At 33.0% G+C, this 18,541-nt stretch overlaps 3 protein-coding genes across 7 annotated transcripts; 1 reads left to right on the top strand and 2 right to left on the bottom strand.

Moving 5' to 3' along the window:
* Nucleotides 1-179: 179 nt before the first annotated feature.
* On the bottom strand, nt 180-5,001 carry LOC115451292 (protein Mo25). Of its 3 annotated transcripts, none has more exons than XM_030179572.2 (7): nt 4,892-5,001; nt 4,488-4,673; nt 4,292-4,408; nt 3,763-3,905; nt 2,579-2,747; nt 1,511-1,780; nt 180-1,246 (listed from the first exon to the last, which is right to left on the bottom strand). In XM_030179572.2, exons 2-7 carry the CDS (start codon nt 4,614-4,616, stop codon nt 1,067-1,069), a joined length of 1,008 nt encoding a protein of 335 aa, XP_030035432.1. In that variant the 5' UTR covers nt 4,617-4,673; nt 4,892-5,001; the 3' UTR covers nt 180-1,066. The 3 variants fall into 3 exon arrangements, with proteins under 3 accessions (XP_030035432.1, XP_037297548.1, XP_030035433.1); XM_037441651.1 differs by having other exon boundaries at nt 4,796-4,942; XM_030179573.2 differs by having other exon boundaries at nt 4,737-4,929.
* A 733-nt stretch (nt 5,002-5,734) lies between these two features.
* On the top strand, nt 5,735-11,346 carry LOC115451290 (lysine--tRNA ligase). Of its 2 annotated transcripts, none has more exons than XM_030179570.2 (8): nt 5,735-5,987; nt 6,166-6,541; nt 7,469-7,720; nt 8,075-8,467; nt 9,625-9,807; nt 9,910-10,070; nt 10,558-10,798; nt 11,146-11,346. In XM_030179570.2, the coding sequence occupies exons 1-8, from the start codon at nt 5,953-5,955 to the stop codon at nt 11,242-11,244; spliced, it is 1,740 nt and encodes a 579-aa protein (XP_030035430.1). In that variant the 5' UTR covers nt 5,735-5,952; the 3' UTR covers nt 11,245-11,346. The 2 variants fall into 2 exon arrangements, with proteins under 2 accessions (XP_030035430.1, XP_030035429.1); XM_030179569.2 differs by having other exon boundaries at nt 5,867-6,098.
* Nucleotides 11,347-12,721: 1,375 nt separating this feature from the next.
* Nucleotides 12,722-13,973, bottom strand: LOC115451294 (deubiquitinase OTUD6B). 2 transcript variants are annotated; one of them, XM_037441652.1, is made up of 2 exons: nt 13,925-13,973; nt 12,722-13,754 (listed from the first exon to the last, which is right to left on the bottom strand). In XM_037441652.1, the coding sequence occupies exon 2, from the start codon at nt 13,593-13,595 to the stop codon at nt 12,753-12,755; it is 843 nt and encodes a 280-aa protein (XP_037297549.1). In that variant the 5' UTR covers nt 13,596-13,754; nt 13,925-13,973; the 3' UTR covers nt 12,722-12,752. The 2 variants fall into 2 exon arrangements, with proteins under 2 accessions (XP_037297549.1, XP_037297550.1); XM_037441653.1 differs by having other exon boundaries at nt 13,934-13,957.
* Between the last annotated feature and the right edge of the window lie 4,568 nt (nt 13,974-18,541).

Here is an 18,541-nt window from a genome sequence, read left to right as displayed (position 1 = left end):
ACGACTAGTCATTAATTCGAAAATTATCACCCCCGCTGTTTTTGCAAAAGCATACAAATTATAAAGATTATATGTCGGTGATTCAGCGGTTAATCTTATTAAACCTTAACGAGCCTATATTTTAGCGCTGTACTAATGCGGTCACAAACATTTAGGTAAACAAAAATAATACAATAAAATGATATAAATATCATATTTATTCAGTTTCTATAGGATGCAGTTGCAATGATGCTGACACGAAATCATTGTAGGTAATAAAATAATGACAGAGTAATTTGGACAACTTATATGGCTATTTAATTATAATCTTTAATCAAATATACTTGTTTATATTTTCGAAAGGTAATAATAATAACACGTGAATTACTATCAAGCGTTTAAAAAAATAAATTCTCTGCTTCAAAATATTGATGCATAGAAAGTAAACTGCTGCAGTAATTATTACTTTTACTATGTAATGTAAACCAATACTGATAATTATATAAATATATAATATAAAATATACTTTCCTTCATGTTCAACAATTTAAATAGTTCTGATATTGGAATACAAAAAAATGTTTAAAAAACACCAATTATTAAAAGTCATATATACAAATCTCCAATACAAACTTTAAAGAACTTCCGACACATGTTCTATTTAGTCATATTAAATATTCAAGAACTAATTGGATGGATATTTCTAAACGTATGAAATCGCAGGCAAATGTGACAAATTAATAATTATAATAATGTAATTCGATTGTGACTTCAGAACTGTCACTAAACTCGTCATAAAACTAAAAATGGTTTTAACAACTTACAAAAGATATAAGTCAAACCATAAGTTACACTAATACCTACGATTGTTTTTATTAAAAATGTTAATTTGCTCGTAGCACAAATATACTTTCCCTGATTCATCACAGACAATGTAAAACCTATTTAGATTTCCGATGTTTGACTGAACCTTGTGTTTGCAGCGCCGCACAACACCTCTGGTGACTTAGAAGCATTTAAATATAATAGCATCTATAACTAACTTCTTTCTCAGGAGGAAGTGGCGAGTTAATGAAATGCAATAAGTGTTAGTGTTCCAAGGGCTTGAGCTCTTTGATTTGCTTTATGAGATAAGCCTTTTCATCGTTAAACTGTTCGTCCTCCGAACGATCGGTGTGGAACTTGGTGAGGAAGTCTACCAGTTTGTCTTGATTCCTTAGCAAGATGTCCAATATTGGTTTTGGTTTGTTTGGATTGGCTACAAATACCTGCAACAATTCAATACACATCACCAACTGCACCAACACCACTTAGGTACTATGTGCTCCACTAAATCCTTATAAAGTTTCTGGCAAAATAAATTTATTAGATATTCATATATCATTAAAAATTGTACTTATATGAAAGACTCAGATTTACAATTTGCACACGGCCATCAATGGACTTGAATAGACAATAAATATGGTAATTAAAAACTGACATAAATATAAAAAAAAAGTATTCCAAAATTGTTATTGTTAAAAATAAAATACCTTAAAAACATGGAAAGCCTCGAATTGTATATTACGTGATTTCTCCTTGAGCATGTTCATCATGAGCTTGAGGTTGTCCGGGTTGGTGATGTAGCGCGTCATGATGGAGAAGTTGTGGCGGTCCAGCAGCAGCTCCCCCAGTAGCTTCAGGCTCTGCCGTCGCGTCACATAGTTTTCAGAGTTTAACAACCGTTGGTAATGACTGAACACTTTATCGTAATTCGCTTCTAAAAACTCGGCGCATAACATTTTGTGTCTTGTTAGCAATTCCTGCAAATATAAAAGTTCTGTGAAATCAAGTTGTTTACGCTTTTACCTTTATTCACACAGAAAATTTATCAATCATTTTCAGTTAGATCAAATAACAAACTCTTGGCCAAAAAAAACAGATAAACATATTTAAGTTTTAAACAGGAATCATCATTTATGATATGTACCATGTACAAGTGGAAGTTAGCATGCTTATGGGCTATGAAATAGCATTCCAATTGTATATCTGTAGTGTAAGGGAATGGGCTGCAACTTCCGATACTTAAAAAGATTGTATTTTGTGCTTGGTATTTTATTATGGCAAGAAAAAAATTAAATTTTATTTATGCATGTCACTTAACATTCTAGACCTGGAGATTGTTACAATGGTATGTTTGAAGAACAGTTGAACAATGTCTCATTTGATGCTGATTAATACAATTTCACAATATTATAATATAATGTTGTATATTGATAGCCAACAAGAGACACCGCGAAAGCCGGAAATTCTGATCTATTTGGTTCAACCAAATCCCACTGTTTCGTCATAGATTGGTTATTTAGTCGCTTCTGACTATGGTATTTGTCATGGTGACATATTTTACTGGACACCCAAAGAACCTCTTCGCCCTTCTAATGCCTGTCTCCTTTAAAGCCTAAACTCAAACTGTGATACTTCTAAATAGTGCATATTAGTGAATAATACAGATCACATCACATCATGTGCTATCAAACAAAATAACAATATACTAATATGAAAAGTTGTTGAAGATAATGTTGGACGAGCACAGTGCTTTACAGAACTTAATTAATACAAACCTTAAAAGTAGAAAAGGCATCTGAGGCAATATCAAAAGTGGATACTTCTACATAACGGAAGAAATTGTAAAAATCATCTGAATACAACATTATCTTGGCCAAGGCCTCATATCTTGCACATTCTCGGAGCATAGTCCCACAATTGGATGCTATCTCTTGATGTTCATAGCTGAAAAGTAAGTTATGAATAATAATCTTAAAAACATTTACAACAATATTAAAAAACTAATATTTTTACGATTTTTTTTATCTATAATATATTTTAAAAAATATAAGCTTATTTTTTTTAATTATAGTATAATACGAAAACTTAATATTACGAAAATTATATTATAATTTCCGTAATATTAAGTTATTTTAATAAGTGATATGAGAACTATGTATGTAGTCGTTGAAAATTGAATAATTTCTCATTTATGGAAGTTATTAACTAAGACAAGCTGGTAGTGTAATGTTTTGAGTAAATGTTAACATAACCATTGCTGCTACTGTTACCATAAATTTTACAGGTAAAGACAATAGAACTGATTATAAAAATGTTGATCCCATTCTATAGTCTCTTTTTGTTTTGTTTCTGCTATTATTACTCAACATTAACAAAATCATTGATAAATAAACAGTGGAAGCCATAATATAAAAGAAGAAGAAGACAATAGAACTATAAAATTATACATTTTCTAAGCATTAATTTGGACAGTTTTTAAACAAGCCACATAACATTAAACAATTGTTTGAATAAAATAATTATAAATACTCCCAACAGTACAATACAAGTTTGTTACTAAGAGTATACAAACACCATGTGTCACTTTGTATCCAAACCAACAACATGCACCAACATACATGACAGTTCATTAAGTCATTTGTGCCAATTTTATGTAAATAATAATAAAAAATTTATTTCTTGGTAAAGTTAGCCACATGATTCAGAATGAGTGAATTCTTGCCTGTATTGACTCAACATAAGGTAATTTTATAATAAACATTTAGTGTTCTGAATGAATAAAGATTTGAAAACAAGCTATATATTTATTTACATATGATTTTTTCTATTCTTGTCATTAAGTAATTTTATACCAGATTGTCCCAGTGAATCATAAATGTATTATATTTCAGAAGTTTGACACTTCTGCTCAAAGAATAGAAACTGTAAATTTCGTAAAACATTAATTAAAAACACTCACCCAGACATCAAAGTAAAGAGAATTTCGGGTTTGGTGCAAATGTATTCCACTGTTGGGGACCTCGTACCAATTTGACGTCGAAGCACATTATTAAACACTTGTGCAACATCCTTCTTGCCTTCAAAATCAATTCTATTTAGATTCTGTGGATATAAAGATAAAATATTAGTGTTTTAATATATTTTAGTTTAAAAAATAAAGAATATATATGATTTATTTATACTAAATTAATTTTTGCACCTCAATACAATCATAATAGATTACTTCAGACCATAAAAATATCTCTAAATAACTAGATTTGTCTGATATAAATGCTAATTTTCATATTTCAATATAGATAAAGAACAAAGTCATCACAATATACATGTAATTTGTCAAGGCTGACATATAACAACATCAAGTAATGCCAATGTTACTAGTAAAAATATAAGAATATTACCAGTGTACAGCTATATGACAATATCATAATGATGAGATAAATATTACAATGAATAATATCTATGTCTAACACTTGACATCAATAGCATACCTGTATCAAAAGCAGCAGTAAATTGGTGTTATACAATTCCTGGGCCAACTGTGCGACAATAATATCTGTCTGTGGTTCTGCGTCCGATGTACCATATAGCATATTCTTTATCAAAACCTGTTCACATCAAAACATACTCATTTAATAATGCTGTCACAAACAATCAAAGATGTTTTTCCATTATAAATTTACTCACCAAATTTTTGCTCACATCTTCCTGAGCTTTTTCAGCCTTTTTATCGCCCCTTTCTAAAGCTGTAACAGCATCTTTTAATGATCTCACAAGCTCCGCTGGGCTTTTCTGAGACTTACCAAAAAGAGGCATAGTACTTCGATATTTTGGTCAGATTACCTGAGCAATACTGTCTACATAAGATTATGCCTGTAAACAATGACAAAATAGGCACTACTGTATTTTACGAGCATAACATTTTAATGTACTTACTTCGATATTCACGGGAATGCGAGAAACGAAATTTGACAAATTATAAAACCATTGCCAACCTGGCGTAAAGTCGCTAAACTTAAAAAAATACAATTAGATGTTTTATTTTACTTATATCGATGGTAAATCCGCAAATAGAACTAAATATAACTCACTTTCAGATAAATTAGTACAATTTTCCCTAGCAAGTCAGACCACACGAAACGAACAGCTGTGATGTCAATTCAATATCAATATTGCCAGATTTTAAAATATATTATAATGTATACAAAATTAAGGTGACATTCTCGTCTCTTGGTACGATTGTGAAAAAATATTTCATTTGCTCCATCAAAGAAACTAAAGCATAAGACCGAGTTTATGTATCTATTTTCAAATTAGGCATTAAGACTCACACTTTCCTTATTTATTTGCATTTTGCTTTATAATTTATTTCTTTCCATGAATTCCAAGTCCTTTCGACGCAAACATAAAAAAAAATATTTTTAGTACCACGCTACAAAAAACATCTTTGTTCATGAAGGGATACCTCAGAATAAGAACACGCATTGTTCTGAGATATTAACTAATCTCAACTCTAGTTTTCACTAGTGATGCCAGATAGCACATTTGTAATAATCCCCAAGTAATTTATGAAATCTCAAAATAAGACATTCTAAGAAAGAGCGATTCTCAAAGTTTTGGACAATCTAGAAACGACGGTCCATATTATGTTTCTTGGCGCGAACTAAAACATCAGCTGTCACTTTTAACCCAAGTAAGTAACCACTTTAAAGATAGTGAAATAGACATTTTCGTTTTGTTTCGTTATGAACGCAGATATAAATAAATCACAAATACTTGTCTATTTTACGCACACTATTTGATTATAATTTGCCAAAGAGAAAATATCATACGACTTGTGTCCTTTGCTTGTATATTATCTAAGCCAAAAGGACTATGGGCATGGATAGATTTTTTATCATTGCGATTAATATGACGAGTTTAAAGATTGGAGATTTGAAAGGGTGATTCCCATCATAGGTTCTTCGTAAACATTTTGTCTCAAATATTCTCCTTACAGATAAAAAGTTCACAATTTGACGGAAATTGCGGAAATTGGCATCTCTGCTTTTGACGTGTCATTTTAACATTTATTCATGTCGGTGAATTTTTAGGTTAGCCACATTTTAGATTAGATTATCCCTATAACGTTAGCAAAGTATCATCTAACGATATGGCAGATAGTTCCAGTGAAAAAATATCTAAGAAGTGAGTATTGTGTAACACAGTGATTATGAATGCCTTGAAGAATTTTTCAACCCTACCTTTGAAGGGCCTCCTCAACAGACGCACGAATATTTCGGTCGTCATACCTAAGTGGTGGGTGGTGTCCTTATTTATAATTTTAGAAAATATATTTAAATGTTATTATTTACTATTTTTGTAGTGAATTAAAACGGCGCCTCAAAGCCGAACAGAAATTAAAAGAGAAGGCTGAAAAAGCGGAGAAAGTACCGCCTGTTGCCGCAACAGAAAAAAAAGCGTCGAAACAGGAGGAGGAAATTAGTCCAAATGAATATTACAAGCTGCGTACAGCTGCAGTGGCGGCGCTTAAGGAGGGATCTAAAGATGACCATCCATATCCTCACAAGTTCAATGTTACAACCTCTTTAGAAGAATTCATTGAAAAGTACAACAACTTAAATAGTGGCGAAGTATTAGAAAATGTGACCCTGTCTGTTGCTGGCAGAGTGCATTCTATTCGAGAGTCTGGGGCCAAGCTCATATTCTATGACTTAAGAGCTGAAGGAGTTAAAATCCAGGTATGTTTATTTGTAACATATTTCTTAATCTTGTCTCATTTCTTACTAATATCAATGCGAAAGTTTATATGTTTGATAATATTAAACACAGAAATAGCTGAAAAGATTGGGTTGAAATTTTGCATGCCTATAGTCCTTGTTCTAGATTAACTCATACTTGTTAACCCTGTAATTTTCTCCCTTGGAAACAAATATATATTCTAATATTTTTTTTTAAATAAACAATGCTGCCATTGCATAGGTGGTGCTTCAATTCACTATGGTGGTCTAAGGACTTTTATATAGAGAAAAAGCTTTTTCATATGGGTGAAGCCATAAGCATCATGTAGTTATATAAATTTTTTAAGCCTTTAATATATTTAATTCATCTCTGAAATTAAATAATGATAACCAAAGTTTAATCCTCCTATTTTTTTTATTATAGTTAGATTTACATAGTTAAAAAAAAAATCACTATGAAATTTTTAAAAATTGTGTCACATCAACCCATAAGGCAAAACTTCTTAAAAGATGGCCAATTTGTTAATATTCATGTTTTGTTACTAGAAATATTTTTTAAAATATTTAACATTTTTATGCCTTTATCAAACCCACTGTCAATATATCTCCCAACATTCCCACCATGATTCACAAACTTCACTCATTATTTACCTGTTGATTTTTGTCAATTGGTTTTTAAAAAGATGAATAATTATTCATTTTAATTTTAGTAACATCCCAATGACACAAAAAATACTTATACATCAGAATTATTTTTTTTTGTTCTGATCAGCTGCAAATCCCCTAAACCTCCACCCCACCCCCCTAGAGAAAATCTGTAGCTACACCAATGTGTACATAATACATTTGGTTTACCATCTATTTCCCTGCTTCCAATGTGTGTGTTATGTTTGTGGTTTTTTTATTTATATTATTTACTATTTTTAGGTCATGGCCAATGCCAAAATGTATGAATCTGAAGATAAGTTTATAGTGGACACTGATAAATTAAGAAGAGGTGACATTATAGGTTGTGTTGGTCATCCTGGAAAGACAAAGAAGGGGGAACTTTCTGTTGTACCTAAAACTATTAAATTACTTTCACCGTGTCTACACATGCTGCCACACTTACATTTCGGACTTAAAGATAAAGAAACTAGGTTTAGAAAGAGGTATCTTGACCTCATTTTGAATGACAAGGTTTGTATACACTTTAATGGTCATTGCCTGCCAGTTTATGAGAATGGAAGGAGATTAATAATATTATATAAAAAAAAGCAACACCACATTCCTGATTTGAACCTATTTTTTTATTTTATGTGAACCAGATAATATAATATTAGGCTTTCAAGAAGTGTTATGCATTTTTCATAGTATGGAATTTTTAAATTATATAAGATGTATAAATTATATAAGATTATCAACATAATTGATTTATAATTATTATGGGTAGCATTAGATATTATTGACAGTGTCATTTCCGTACAGACAATGGCACCATAATCATTGCTACTATATTTGATTGCATTATATATATTTTTATCTATTCAACAGGTAAGACAAACTTTCTACACAAGAGCAAAGATAATTGCTTATGTAAGGCGCTTCTTAGACAACATGGGATTCTTAGAAATTGAAACTCCAATGATGAACATGATCCCTGGAGGTGCAACAGCCAAACCTTTCATCACACATCACAATGACCTCAACATGGACCTGTACATGAGGATAGCCCCTGAGTTATACCACAAAATGTTGGTTGTTGGGGGTTTAGACAGAGTTTATGAAATTGGGAGGCAGTTCCGAAATGAAGGAATTGATTTGACGCACAACCCAGAATTCACAACATGTGAATTTTATATGGCATATGCTGATTATAATGATCTTATTACCATTACTGAAACAATGTTATCAGGAATGGTGAAGAGTATCCACGGGACATACAAGGTGAGAATTAGTTTTGTATGTAGTAAGCAATGACATATTACAAATAGATGCATCATGCACTAACAAAATTGCACATAAAAACAGCACAGTATTTACTATTGTCACAGCCCTAGCGGTTCGCATTGATACGGCCCGAGTGTGCCCGAGTGGGCCCGAATGAGCCCGAGCGTCGACCGCCCCGTCGCCATGACAGTCGAATAAAATGCATTTATTAGTAAAAAAATAAGTTAAATAGTGTATACCTATTACTAACGTATGAAATGAAACGTTTTTTTCATTCACAGTTGGAGTATAATGTATATATCGTATAAAAACACAGGAAGGCATTTTATTTTAAAAAATACAAGAATTAGTAAGCCGACTAGCGGCGACAGTGGTTGGAGGTTGACTAAGTGAATGTCGGGCAATTACCTTACTTTCGTCTTGCCAGTATTGAGCTCGAACAACGCATCTATGTAATAAAAACATCTTAGGTAGTGAGTATAGAACTAAGCCAAAAGTAACCTACAATAGGGTTAGTTCTATATATAATATCAGCCCTGTATTATATACTTGCCCACTGCTGAGCACGGGCCTCCTCTACTACTGAGAGGGTTTAGGCCTTAGTCCACCACGCTGGCCTAGTGCGGATTGGTAGACTTCACACACTTTCGAAATTTCTATAGAGAACTTCTCAGATGTGCAGGTTTCCTCACGATGTTTTCCTTCACCGTTAAAGCGAACGATAAATTCACAAAGAATACACACATGATTTTTTAGAAAAGTCAGAGGTGTGTGCCCTTGGGATTTAAACCTGCGGACATTCGTCTCGGCAGTCCGTTCCACACCCAACTAGGCTATCGCCGCTTGTTAGTTCTATACTCTATACTCTATACTTATGAAAAATGAGATTTACCTGTTTAATTATTACTAGCTGTTGTGGCTCCGTCTGTGTTAATGATTATTCCCCAGATAAAAAATACTCTATAACAGTTAGAGCTAATGTAGCTACGTATTAGTGAAAGAATTAAAAAAAAAAATAGTAGTTTTTGAGCGCCATTATAAACTAACATTAACATTGTATGAAGATGTACTTTTGCTTCCCTACTTTGAATTATAATTTTGGTTTTAGATCTGAGTATTTATGTAATATTTCAAAATTTTCGAAACATTTTTAGGTTAAATACCACCCAGACGGCCCTGACGGCGAAGAAGTGGAAGTTGACTTTACGCCTCCATTTGCGCGAGTGCCTATGATCGCTACTTTAGAAAAAGTATTGAACACCAAGCTCCCACCCTCTGACAAACTTGATTCGCCCGAAGCTAATGCTCTACTTAGTCAGCTTTGTGAGAAACACGAGGTAACCTTATTTTTAGTATTTTTTAAAGATTACTAAATTCAAATTGATATAATATTTAATACAGTGTTTAAAATTATTGTAACTTAAAAAATATTTTCGTAGGTTGAATGTCCACCACCTAGAACAACAGCTCGACTTCTAGACAAGCTAGTAGGCGAGTTCCTTGAAGATAAATGTATCAATCCAACATTTATTTTAGATCACCCTCAGATAATGAGTCCTTTATCTAAATACCATCGAGACATACCAGGATTGACGGAAAGGTAGGTACTCAGTTTGTTGGTTATTGAAAGATTTATTTAAATATGGAGAATGGAGTAGTAATAATCATACCGACACACAGGGCTGCATGCTTTATATTGTGCCGATCCGTCATTCGCCATTTCTTGTGACGGTGGACCTTCAATAATGCAATTATTTTAACGACGGATATATAGGCCGATTAATCTTACGAATATTTCATTACTAATACATTATATGTGGATCCAAAAAGAATTGTTACCCTAGCTTTTGATAATTTACACCCACTCACATCACGTATATATCCCCGAAGGCGTGTGCAGAGACGCAATCAGGGAACCCTAGTGTGTTCCGTCCCATGATGTGACGGGAACAAGCCAGGAAAACCCAAATATCACTGCCCGGCTCGGGATTCGACCTCAGGATCTCAGATCGGTGCCGTATCGCGCATGTAGTATAACTACAACACCAAGGCAATCATTTTGGTAATGTACTTCTTGATATTTACAGGTTTGAGCTATTTGTTATGAAGAAAGAGATCTGCAATGCATATACCGAGTTGAACGACCCAGCCACGCAGCGAGAACGGTTTGAACAACAGGCAAAGGATCGTGCAGCGGGTGACGACGAGACTCCGCCGACTGACGAGGCGTTCTGCACGGCTCTCGAATACGGATTACCTCCAACGGCAGGATGGGGTTTAGGTGTTGATAGACTTACAATGTTCTTAACTGATTCCAATAACATTAAGGTAAGTAGAGTTAGCAAACATAATTTATAATGGAATAATTGCATTGTAAACTGAAAATTAGTTTAATATTATCTAAATTACTATGTATATTTCGCTAGACATTTCGGTATTTCCGAAAAAAAAAATGATTTTAAATATGATTCTCAAATTCTTAAGCATGATTTTCATCATAATTTATAAATAGATTTTTTTTTTCTAAGACATTTGTTTATATGAAAAAATGATCTTAATTATGTTAAAAGTCAAATAAGCCTCAGTTGCTTACTATCCCTATACTTGTTAATAATAAAAATTACTTGTGGCTTCAAAGGTTTTAAAATTTAAATTTCTTTGTTTTCATTTTGCAGGAAGTATTGCTCTTCCCAGCGATGAAACCAGATGATCCCAACAAGCACAACACTGAAGAAAACGCAGCAGACGGAGCCACGACACAAAACGGCGTATAGACAATCACAGAATTTTATGAAATACCAGTGTGTGGACTTTTTGTTTTTAATGTATAACTGCTAAAAATAAATTATTTTGATTAAATTCAAAGTTATGTTTGATTCTTTGTTATTATGCGAAAAGGTGGATCTGTATTCAACCCATATTATGTTTGTGTCAGGGATTTTCTCAAAAAATACTGATTTGATTTCAATGGGGATTTAATTATTTTTTTAAGTTTTTTTTTGGGAAATAATACTTACCTAATTTCACTTCCAATAAACTTATTGGTCTTGAGACAGAATACATTTTTAATTGGCTATAATTTACTACATCATTCCTTAATTATTTGTATCCTCTTTAGTATTAGATTAATATTGCTAATCTAAACAAAAAACCAGAACTTCAAACACCTATATTGCTTTTTGTGAAGAATGGAGCACATACATCATTACCTACTTATAAACTACTAATATACATACATGTGTGCATAAAAAAATAATAATTTGCGTGTCTTCTGTAATAAGCTAAATTTCTTTGTTTTGTTATTGGCAGCATTTGGAAAGTATATTTAGGAGTTAGGACATTGTGACATGTAGAGTATAGAGAAAATAAACAACAGTAGGTACAAACACAATAATTTAATAAACTCAAATATATTAGTTATGGTTAACTCTTATTGACTAAAATGAACAAAATAAATACTTAAACAGATATAATTATGTTTGTTGATGTTATCAATGTCATAAGTTATAGTTAAGGTCAGATATACATGTATTCTCAATGAATGTAAGCACTATTATTATTTATGTAAGTATGATAATTAGCTCAATATTACCGAAGTACTATATATTTGTTTAAATTTAAAATGTTGTATCTCATATTGAGCAATCAAAAACATTTCAACAGTTCCAATTTCTGTGTCTATGTTGCAATGTACTTGTAAGAGATATTGAAACAAAAGATTTAATATAACTACCACTTTGTTTTATTTATTGTTCTTGTACCTTCTATACATAGATAGGTTTATGTGCAAGAGTTACAACAGCAACATTGTTTTTTTAAACACGATTTTAAGGGTTTGAGTTTATAATCGTTTCATTATCTTGAAAACTGTGCAAAATTATTATGACATTGTAATTTGACACTAAAACTGCCTAGTTTCAAATATTTTGGTCCTTTAATCCAAGTACATTAGTAATTAATCTCAGTTAGATATATAATGTAGTTTGAATTTTAGGTAATGTTTCTTTAGCACCAATTTTAGAACATACCTAATACATAATTGAAAATAAATGATATAAGTACAATGTACAATCTTATTGTTTTGTTTACATACTATTATTTTAGACAATATTCAAAAAACCTATGTTCCTTTTAGTGAAGAAAATTACATAACCTGGGTTTATTCCAACATCTTTCCAATATTTCATCATCTTTTCAGATACTTACAGTTGTAGTGATGCAATAAATTTAATTAAATGAAAATGCATTGTATTCCTTAATTAAACCCAAAACATATATTTATTTAGGCACTTTCAGCTTCAATAACACAAGTTGAGTTATAATGTTCCCCTAAACTGTACATATGCCTATGATAGGTGATTACTAAGGGAGGATTGTCAAACTCTGCTCCTTGTTCAATGCATTCAGGACCCGTAGCTTGTATCACATTTATTGGACATTTTAATGAGTTTGAAAGTGCTCTAATTTCTAATTGACCACCCCAGACTTTAGTTTCAGTTATTTTATCACAATATTGTTCAAATTCAGCTTCAGTGAGCATATCACATGTATCTGGGTGGCTCATGAATGGGATAAAATCATCCTTATTCTGCCTAATGTAGTTAGAAACATTTTTTCTCAATTCATCTACAGAAAGCACTTGATTTTTTTTAAGTTCCAGTTGATGAGCAATAGCTTTGTACAAACAATCACCATCTGAAGGAATATGGAATATCTTCAACTTTTTCTCTTTTAACTTAGTGTTTAGAGATTGCATTTCCATATTCCTAGGGCCGTGAACATTTTCCTTTTCTTGCTGTTTTATTTCTTCTTCTCGTTCTTTTGCATGTTGCGATTTCTTATCCCTCCTTCTTTGAGCTTTTGAAACTTTGAACTTTACTGGCTCAGTTTCTGTTATCTCATCTGTGTCATTCACAAGCACCTCTGTTTGGGCACATTCTATTTCATGTTTATGACGCTCTTCAAGTTCAGATTCTAGCCTAGCCACTTCGGCAACAAGGTCTTTCTTCTTTGTCTTATCGTTTTTTGCAGCTTTCTTCAGAGCTTGAATTTTAGCTTGTACCTCTTTTTTTTCCTTTTTGTGTCTACATTCTATTACTGCCAGCGCATCGCCATCAACTTCCATTGTGAAATCCAAAAAGTGATTTTTCGGTATGTATTATAATTATTCCTTTTCGGAGTAATTACAAAGAGAAAGATAAATTTACCAAACTTTATGAATCTTACACAGCACGGTTATAATTTGTGTAGTCAAAAGTATGAAACCACTGTAAAATTATATATCCTGAAACAATCGATGGAAACGCTGTGTAGGTAGTAGTTAAGTAGATATCAATAATGAATATTAGATGCGAATTTATATTATATACGTAATATTTTAAGAATATTCAAGATAAGATATCTGCTTTTTCCGTAGTATTATAAAATAGAACTCAGAGAGAATTATAATAATACGGAAAATACAAATGCTCTTCTATGATTGACAAAGAGATGATCGTGGATGATTTTTTTTTTTTTTTTTTTTTTTCTTCATGGCTTCGCACGTCTAGTGCATTTAGCCAAAGACAAGTTGATGCAAATATTCATAATATTGGCTTGCGCAGCTTGAGATTGCAATTTTAGGTTTCTTTGCTGACGGTTTTTGCATAGGACAAAGGTAGGGAAACAGTTTGAGATATAAAATTAAGACTGGTAAAGAAATTTAGAAAAGAGGATATCAGGAGGGTTTGAAAGGAAAAAGGAAAAACTATGCCTTACATAAAATAAAAATTAAATAAAAATACAATTTACAAAAACATAACACTAATGATGGATGAGGATGAAATAATTACAATTTTATATTGTTCTTAATGAAAAATGATGCAATACATTTATACACAGAAAAATTATTTGTACTAAGTAAAGAGAGGATAGAAGATGGAAAAGGAATACAAAGGTCTAGAAGGGAGCAAATCATAGATGTACGGTCAAATTGAGAGCAAGAAAACAGAATATGATTTAAGTCGCCAACATCTGATCCACAAACGCACATAGGGCTGTTTACTATATTGAGTCTGGCGAGGTGAGCAGGGACACAAGTGTGACCAAGCCTAATACGAATAAGAATAGAAGTCTCGACCTTGTCAAACTTAACTCTGAAAACCACGGTTTCGTTGGGATCTGAGGCTGGATGACGGAGTAGTAGCGGCCCTTCATTATGCAACTAGATGACCATGTTTCTTTCCAAGAGTCTCGTAGAAAAATTTCGGCAATGATTGTAAGTCTTGACTGTAGTTTTTAAATGGAAATAAGTCACCACTTTGCACCGCATCCTTAGCTAGTTTGTCGACGGTTTCGTTGCCGTGGATTCCAGAATGACTAGGAATCCATACAAAATATAATAAGTATCCCCTCAAAATACATTTGTGCGCCAACTCTCTTATTTGGAGAATAACTGGCAAAATACCGTTATATTTAAAAGGAAATTTAAAGATGGCTTGTAGAGCACTTAGCGAATCGGAAAAGATAACAGCTTTATTTAATTTAAGTAAAAGAACATATTCTATAGCCTTCAGTATTCCAAAACATTCGCCAGTAAAAACAGATGATTCCGGAGGAAGCTTAATTTTTTGAACGATCTTGTATTGAGAGTGAAAAACACCAATGCCAACACATTCCGAAAATGAAAATTTAGAAGCATCTGTGTACAGGTAATGGAAGCCCTCAAAACGTTCTTCAAGAAATGCGTTGAATGAGATTTTTATATTGGGCGCAGTTTTATTAACACAGTCATAAATTATACTAGGAGAGAAAATTAACGAGTTGTAGCAGTTGTTGAAGAGCGGGAATTTATTAAAACGATGAGTGGGGGCCGGGATGGAAAAGATTTTTTTATAACTTATAATTAGGCATGGAGGATTACGGGAACGATGACTAGGTATAGTGGAATAGTATTTAGACAGAGCTTCCAGTAATGGAAAGAGGGGATGGGAGGAAAATTGAATAATTTTAAATAAGTATTTATCAGCAAGGTATTGCCTCCTGTGACATAGTGGAGGTTCACAACACTCCACTTGCAATGCATTAATAGGGCTAGATTTCATTGCCCCTGTAATTATGCGTAGTGATTTTGATTGAAGGTTATCTAATTTTTAAAAGAATAAGCTGCACCTGGTTCCAGCAAGAATGAACCATAATCAAAAATGCTTCTAATTATAGCATTATAAACAAGTTTTAATGAATGGGGGTGGGCACCCCACCACACACCAGATAAACATCTTAGCATGTTAATGTGGCGCTCAACCTTATTAACAACGTAGTCGCAATGTGAAGTACCAGAAAGTTTAGAGTCCAAGACTACGCCTAAATATTTAAAATTATTTTTGACTGGGATTGGAGTATCACGGTAAATAACGTTTATTGTTTGGGGACTCCTTTTTTTGGAAAATAAAACTGCTGCACTTTTAGAAGTGGAAATATCTAAGCCGTTTTGGAGAAGCCATAACGATAGAGATTGAAGAGCAGAGTTTAAAACTAAACAAGCGTGTTCTACTGAATGGGAACTATAATATAGTAGTAAGTCGTCCGCATATTGTAAAACTTGAACATCATTATTAAAAGAGCGGTCCAAGTCGTACGTGTATATATTGTATAACAAAGGACTAAGTACCGAGCCTTGCGGAAGCCCTTTCCATACATGTCGAATTAACTGTTGCTGAGTAGTTGAAATGCTAACCGTACGATCATGTAAAATGTTTATTATGAAATTTGAGAGATTTATTGGAACGCTGAGTGATTGTAATTTCTTATGCAGGATAGATAATATGACGTTATCATAAGCCCCATTTATATCTAGAAATACAGCAACTGTCGAGCAATTTTTGAGAAGGATAAACGAACATCTGTAGTAAAAATACTTAAACAGTCGAATGTACTTTTTCCTTTTCGAAAACCGTATTGAGTTTTTGGCAGTAAGTCTTTATTTTCTATGTACCATTCTAGCCGATTTTTTAATAAGATGCTCTGCTATTTTCATTAGAACCGGACTGAGAACGATAGGACGATATGATGAAATATCAGACGGAATTTTACTAGGTTTGAGAATTGGCAACACCACATGACGTTTCCACATCTGAGGAATGTTTCCTGTTGTCATTACGGAATTGATAAGAGATAAATAATAAGAATGAACAGTGGGACTAGCATTAGATAAAAATGAGTATGGGATGCCATCGATACCTGGAGATGAGTCTACAGTATTAGAAAGGATACCTTTCAATTCCTCAATATTGAAAGGGATTTTTAATGACGTGTCATCAGAGGTTATATTGGATTCCACACGAATTACCGGTTGTAAAGTAACTTCTTGAGGTACCCAGGGAGGAGCTAATGTATCTATAAATTCACCTGCTAAATTATCCGGGATACGGGAAGTAGTGTGGTCGGAAAATGCAGACCGGAATCTCCTAATATTACGCCAAACAGCTGAAGGGGTGTATTCGGTGAAATGACAGAGCAAAAATTATGCCAACTCTCTTTTCTTCAGTTTATAGAGTTTTCGAGTCTGTGTAATGATACTAGAGAGGTATATGAAGTTTTCTTGGGTCATATTTAAACTATATTCTATTTCAGCTTCTTTACGTTTTTAGCTGCAGCTGTGCATTCGAGTCCCACCACGGAGGCATTGGGATCTTCCTAAATGAATGATTATTTTTACTGGGAAAGCATCATCTGCAGCGGAAACAAGAATTTTAGCTAATACTTCTGCACAATCCTGCTCATTTCCATTATTGACAATTGGAAGAGAAGATAGCTGATTGTCAACATAATTTTTATAATTTAGCCAAGTGCTGCTCTTACTATGTGGAAGTTTGTGTTTTAAGTGAGATATTCTAGGTTGTGAATGTGGGATTGGGAATGGAAAAGATATTTTGATAGGGAAATGATCACTACCATATGTTAAGGGAAGGGTGCACCAAGTGAGACGAGAAGCAAAGTTAGGAGTGCAGACAGATAAATCTATTGCGCTATTGTTCTGACTTGGATCACTGCGACGTGTGGGGAACCAGAATTTAATATACATAAATTATGTGTATCAAATATATTGAGTAGTTCTTCCCCATAGGAGTTAGAAGTTGAACTACCCCATGACTGGTGATGGCAGTTAAAATCACCTAACAGTATATAAGGATTAGTAAGTGTGGAAAGAATACTGTTAATTTCATTAAGTGAAGAATGAGAAGGGTGAGATATATATACAGATATAATACATGTTTTATTTATAATTATAGCTATGATTGAGATTTCTTCACTGTGTGATGGTAGAGAAACCACAGTGAAAGGAATTGAATCCTTCACAAGTATAGCTACTCCACCATATCCATCTGGTCTATCCTCTCTTACTGTTGTATAACCATTAATTTTAAATATATTATTTGATTTGAACCATGTTTCACACAAGGCAAAAACTAAAGGTTCGTATTTATTTATTAAATAAATAATATCACTTTTTATTTATTGCGCTGCGGCAATTCCATTGGATTAAATGAACTTGATTGTCCATTTTGGGGTGATATCGAAGAAATGAGACTATGAAGTGAAGCAGCGTTGGACGGTGATATGTTAAATGAGGATAAAAGGTTAATTAATGCCGTAATAAATTCCATGATATTGAATTGTTTTACAGTATTGTCTTTAAGTACTTCATTGATGGCACAGCCGTTAGTGGGCTCAGGAATTCTAAATTCTTTTAAAATATTGTTGTGGGCTTCCTTATTATACCCTTTAGAAGGGCTCTTGGGGGGCTGAGGTTTGCGAAAAACAGTTTTTTATAACTTGAAGAATGTTGATTGAATGTAATAGGTGAAGAAGTTTCAATTTCTCTGGGAGTTTGAGATATAAGGGTGTCAGCAAAAGATTTAGTCACTGGTGGGAGCAATTTACTGGCTTCTGCATAAGATACAGAGTTCTGGGCCATATAGGTTTTTATTTGTATCTGCCTTGAGAGCTCAGGACATACTTTACTAGTAGCAAAGTGAAAACCTGAGCATAAGCAGCAATTGGCATTACGTTCATCCCTGTCACAAGAGTCCC

This window comes from Manduca sexta, chromosome 23, assembly GCF_014839805.1.
Source record: "Manduca sexta isolate Smith_Timp_Sample1 chromosome 23, JHU_Msex_v1.0, whole genome shotgun sequence".
In the NCBI taxonomy this organism is placed as follows: Eukaryota; Metazoa; Arthropoda; class Insecta; order Lepidoptera; family Sphingidae; genus Manduca; species Manduca sexta.
The sequence above is the reverse complement of the archived record's forward strand: the minus strand, read 5'-3'. Positions and strand labels throughout refer to the sequence as shown.

Excerpts from the sequence above, each read along its gene's own strand:
- LOC115451292 (XM_030179572.2), bottom strand. The coding sequence starts at position 4,616 with ATGCCTCTTTTTGGTAAGTCTCAGAAAAGCCCAGCGGAGCTTGTGAGA. Across the intron at positions 4,409-4,487 it reads AAGATGTGAGCAAAAATTTG|GTTTTGATAAAGAATATGCT; the intron begins GTGAGTAAATTT and ends TGATGTGAACAG. Across the intron at positions 2,748-3,762 it reads CTCTTTACTTTGATGTCTGG|CTATGAACATCAAGAGATAG; the intron begins GTGAGTGTTTTT and ends CTTACTTTTCAG.
- LOC115451290 (XM_030179569.2), top strand. The coding sequence starts at position 6,013 with ATGAATGCCTTGAAGAATTTTTCAACCCTACCTTTGAAGGGCCTCCTC. Across the intron at positions 8,468-9,624 it reads GTATCCACGGGACATACAAG|GTTAAATACCACCCAGACGG; the intron begins GTGAGAATTAGT and ends AAACATTTTTAG. Across the intron at positions 9,808-9,909 it reads AGCTTTGTGAGAAACACGAG|GTTGAATGTCCACCACCTAG; the intron begins GTAACCTTATTT and ends ATATTTTCGTAG.
- LOC115451294 (XM_037441652.1), bottom strand. The coding sequence starts at position 13,595 with ATGGAAGTTGATGGCGATGCGCTGGCAGTAATAGAATGTAGACACAAA.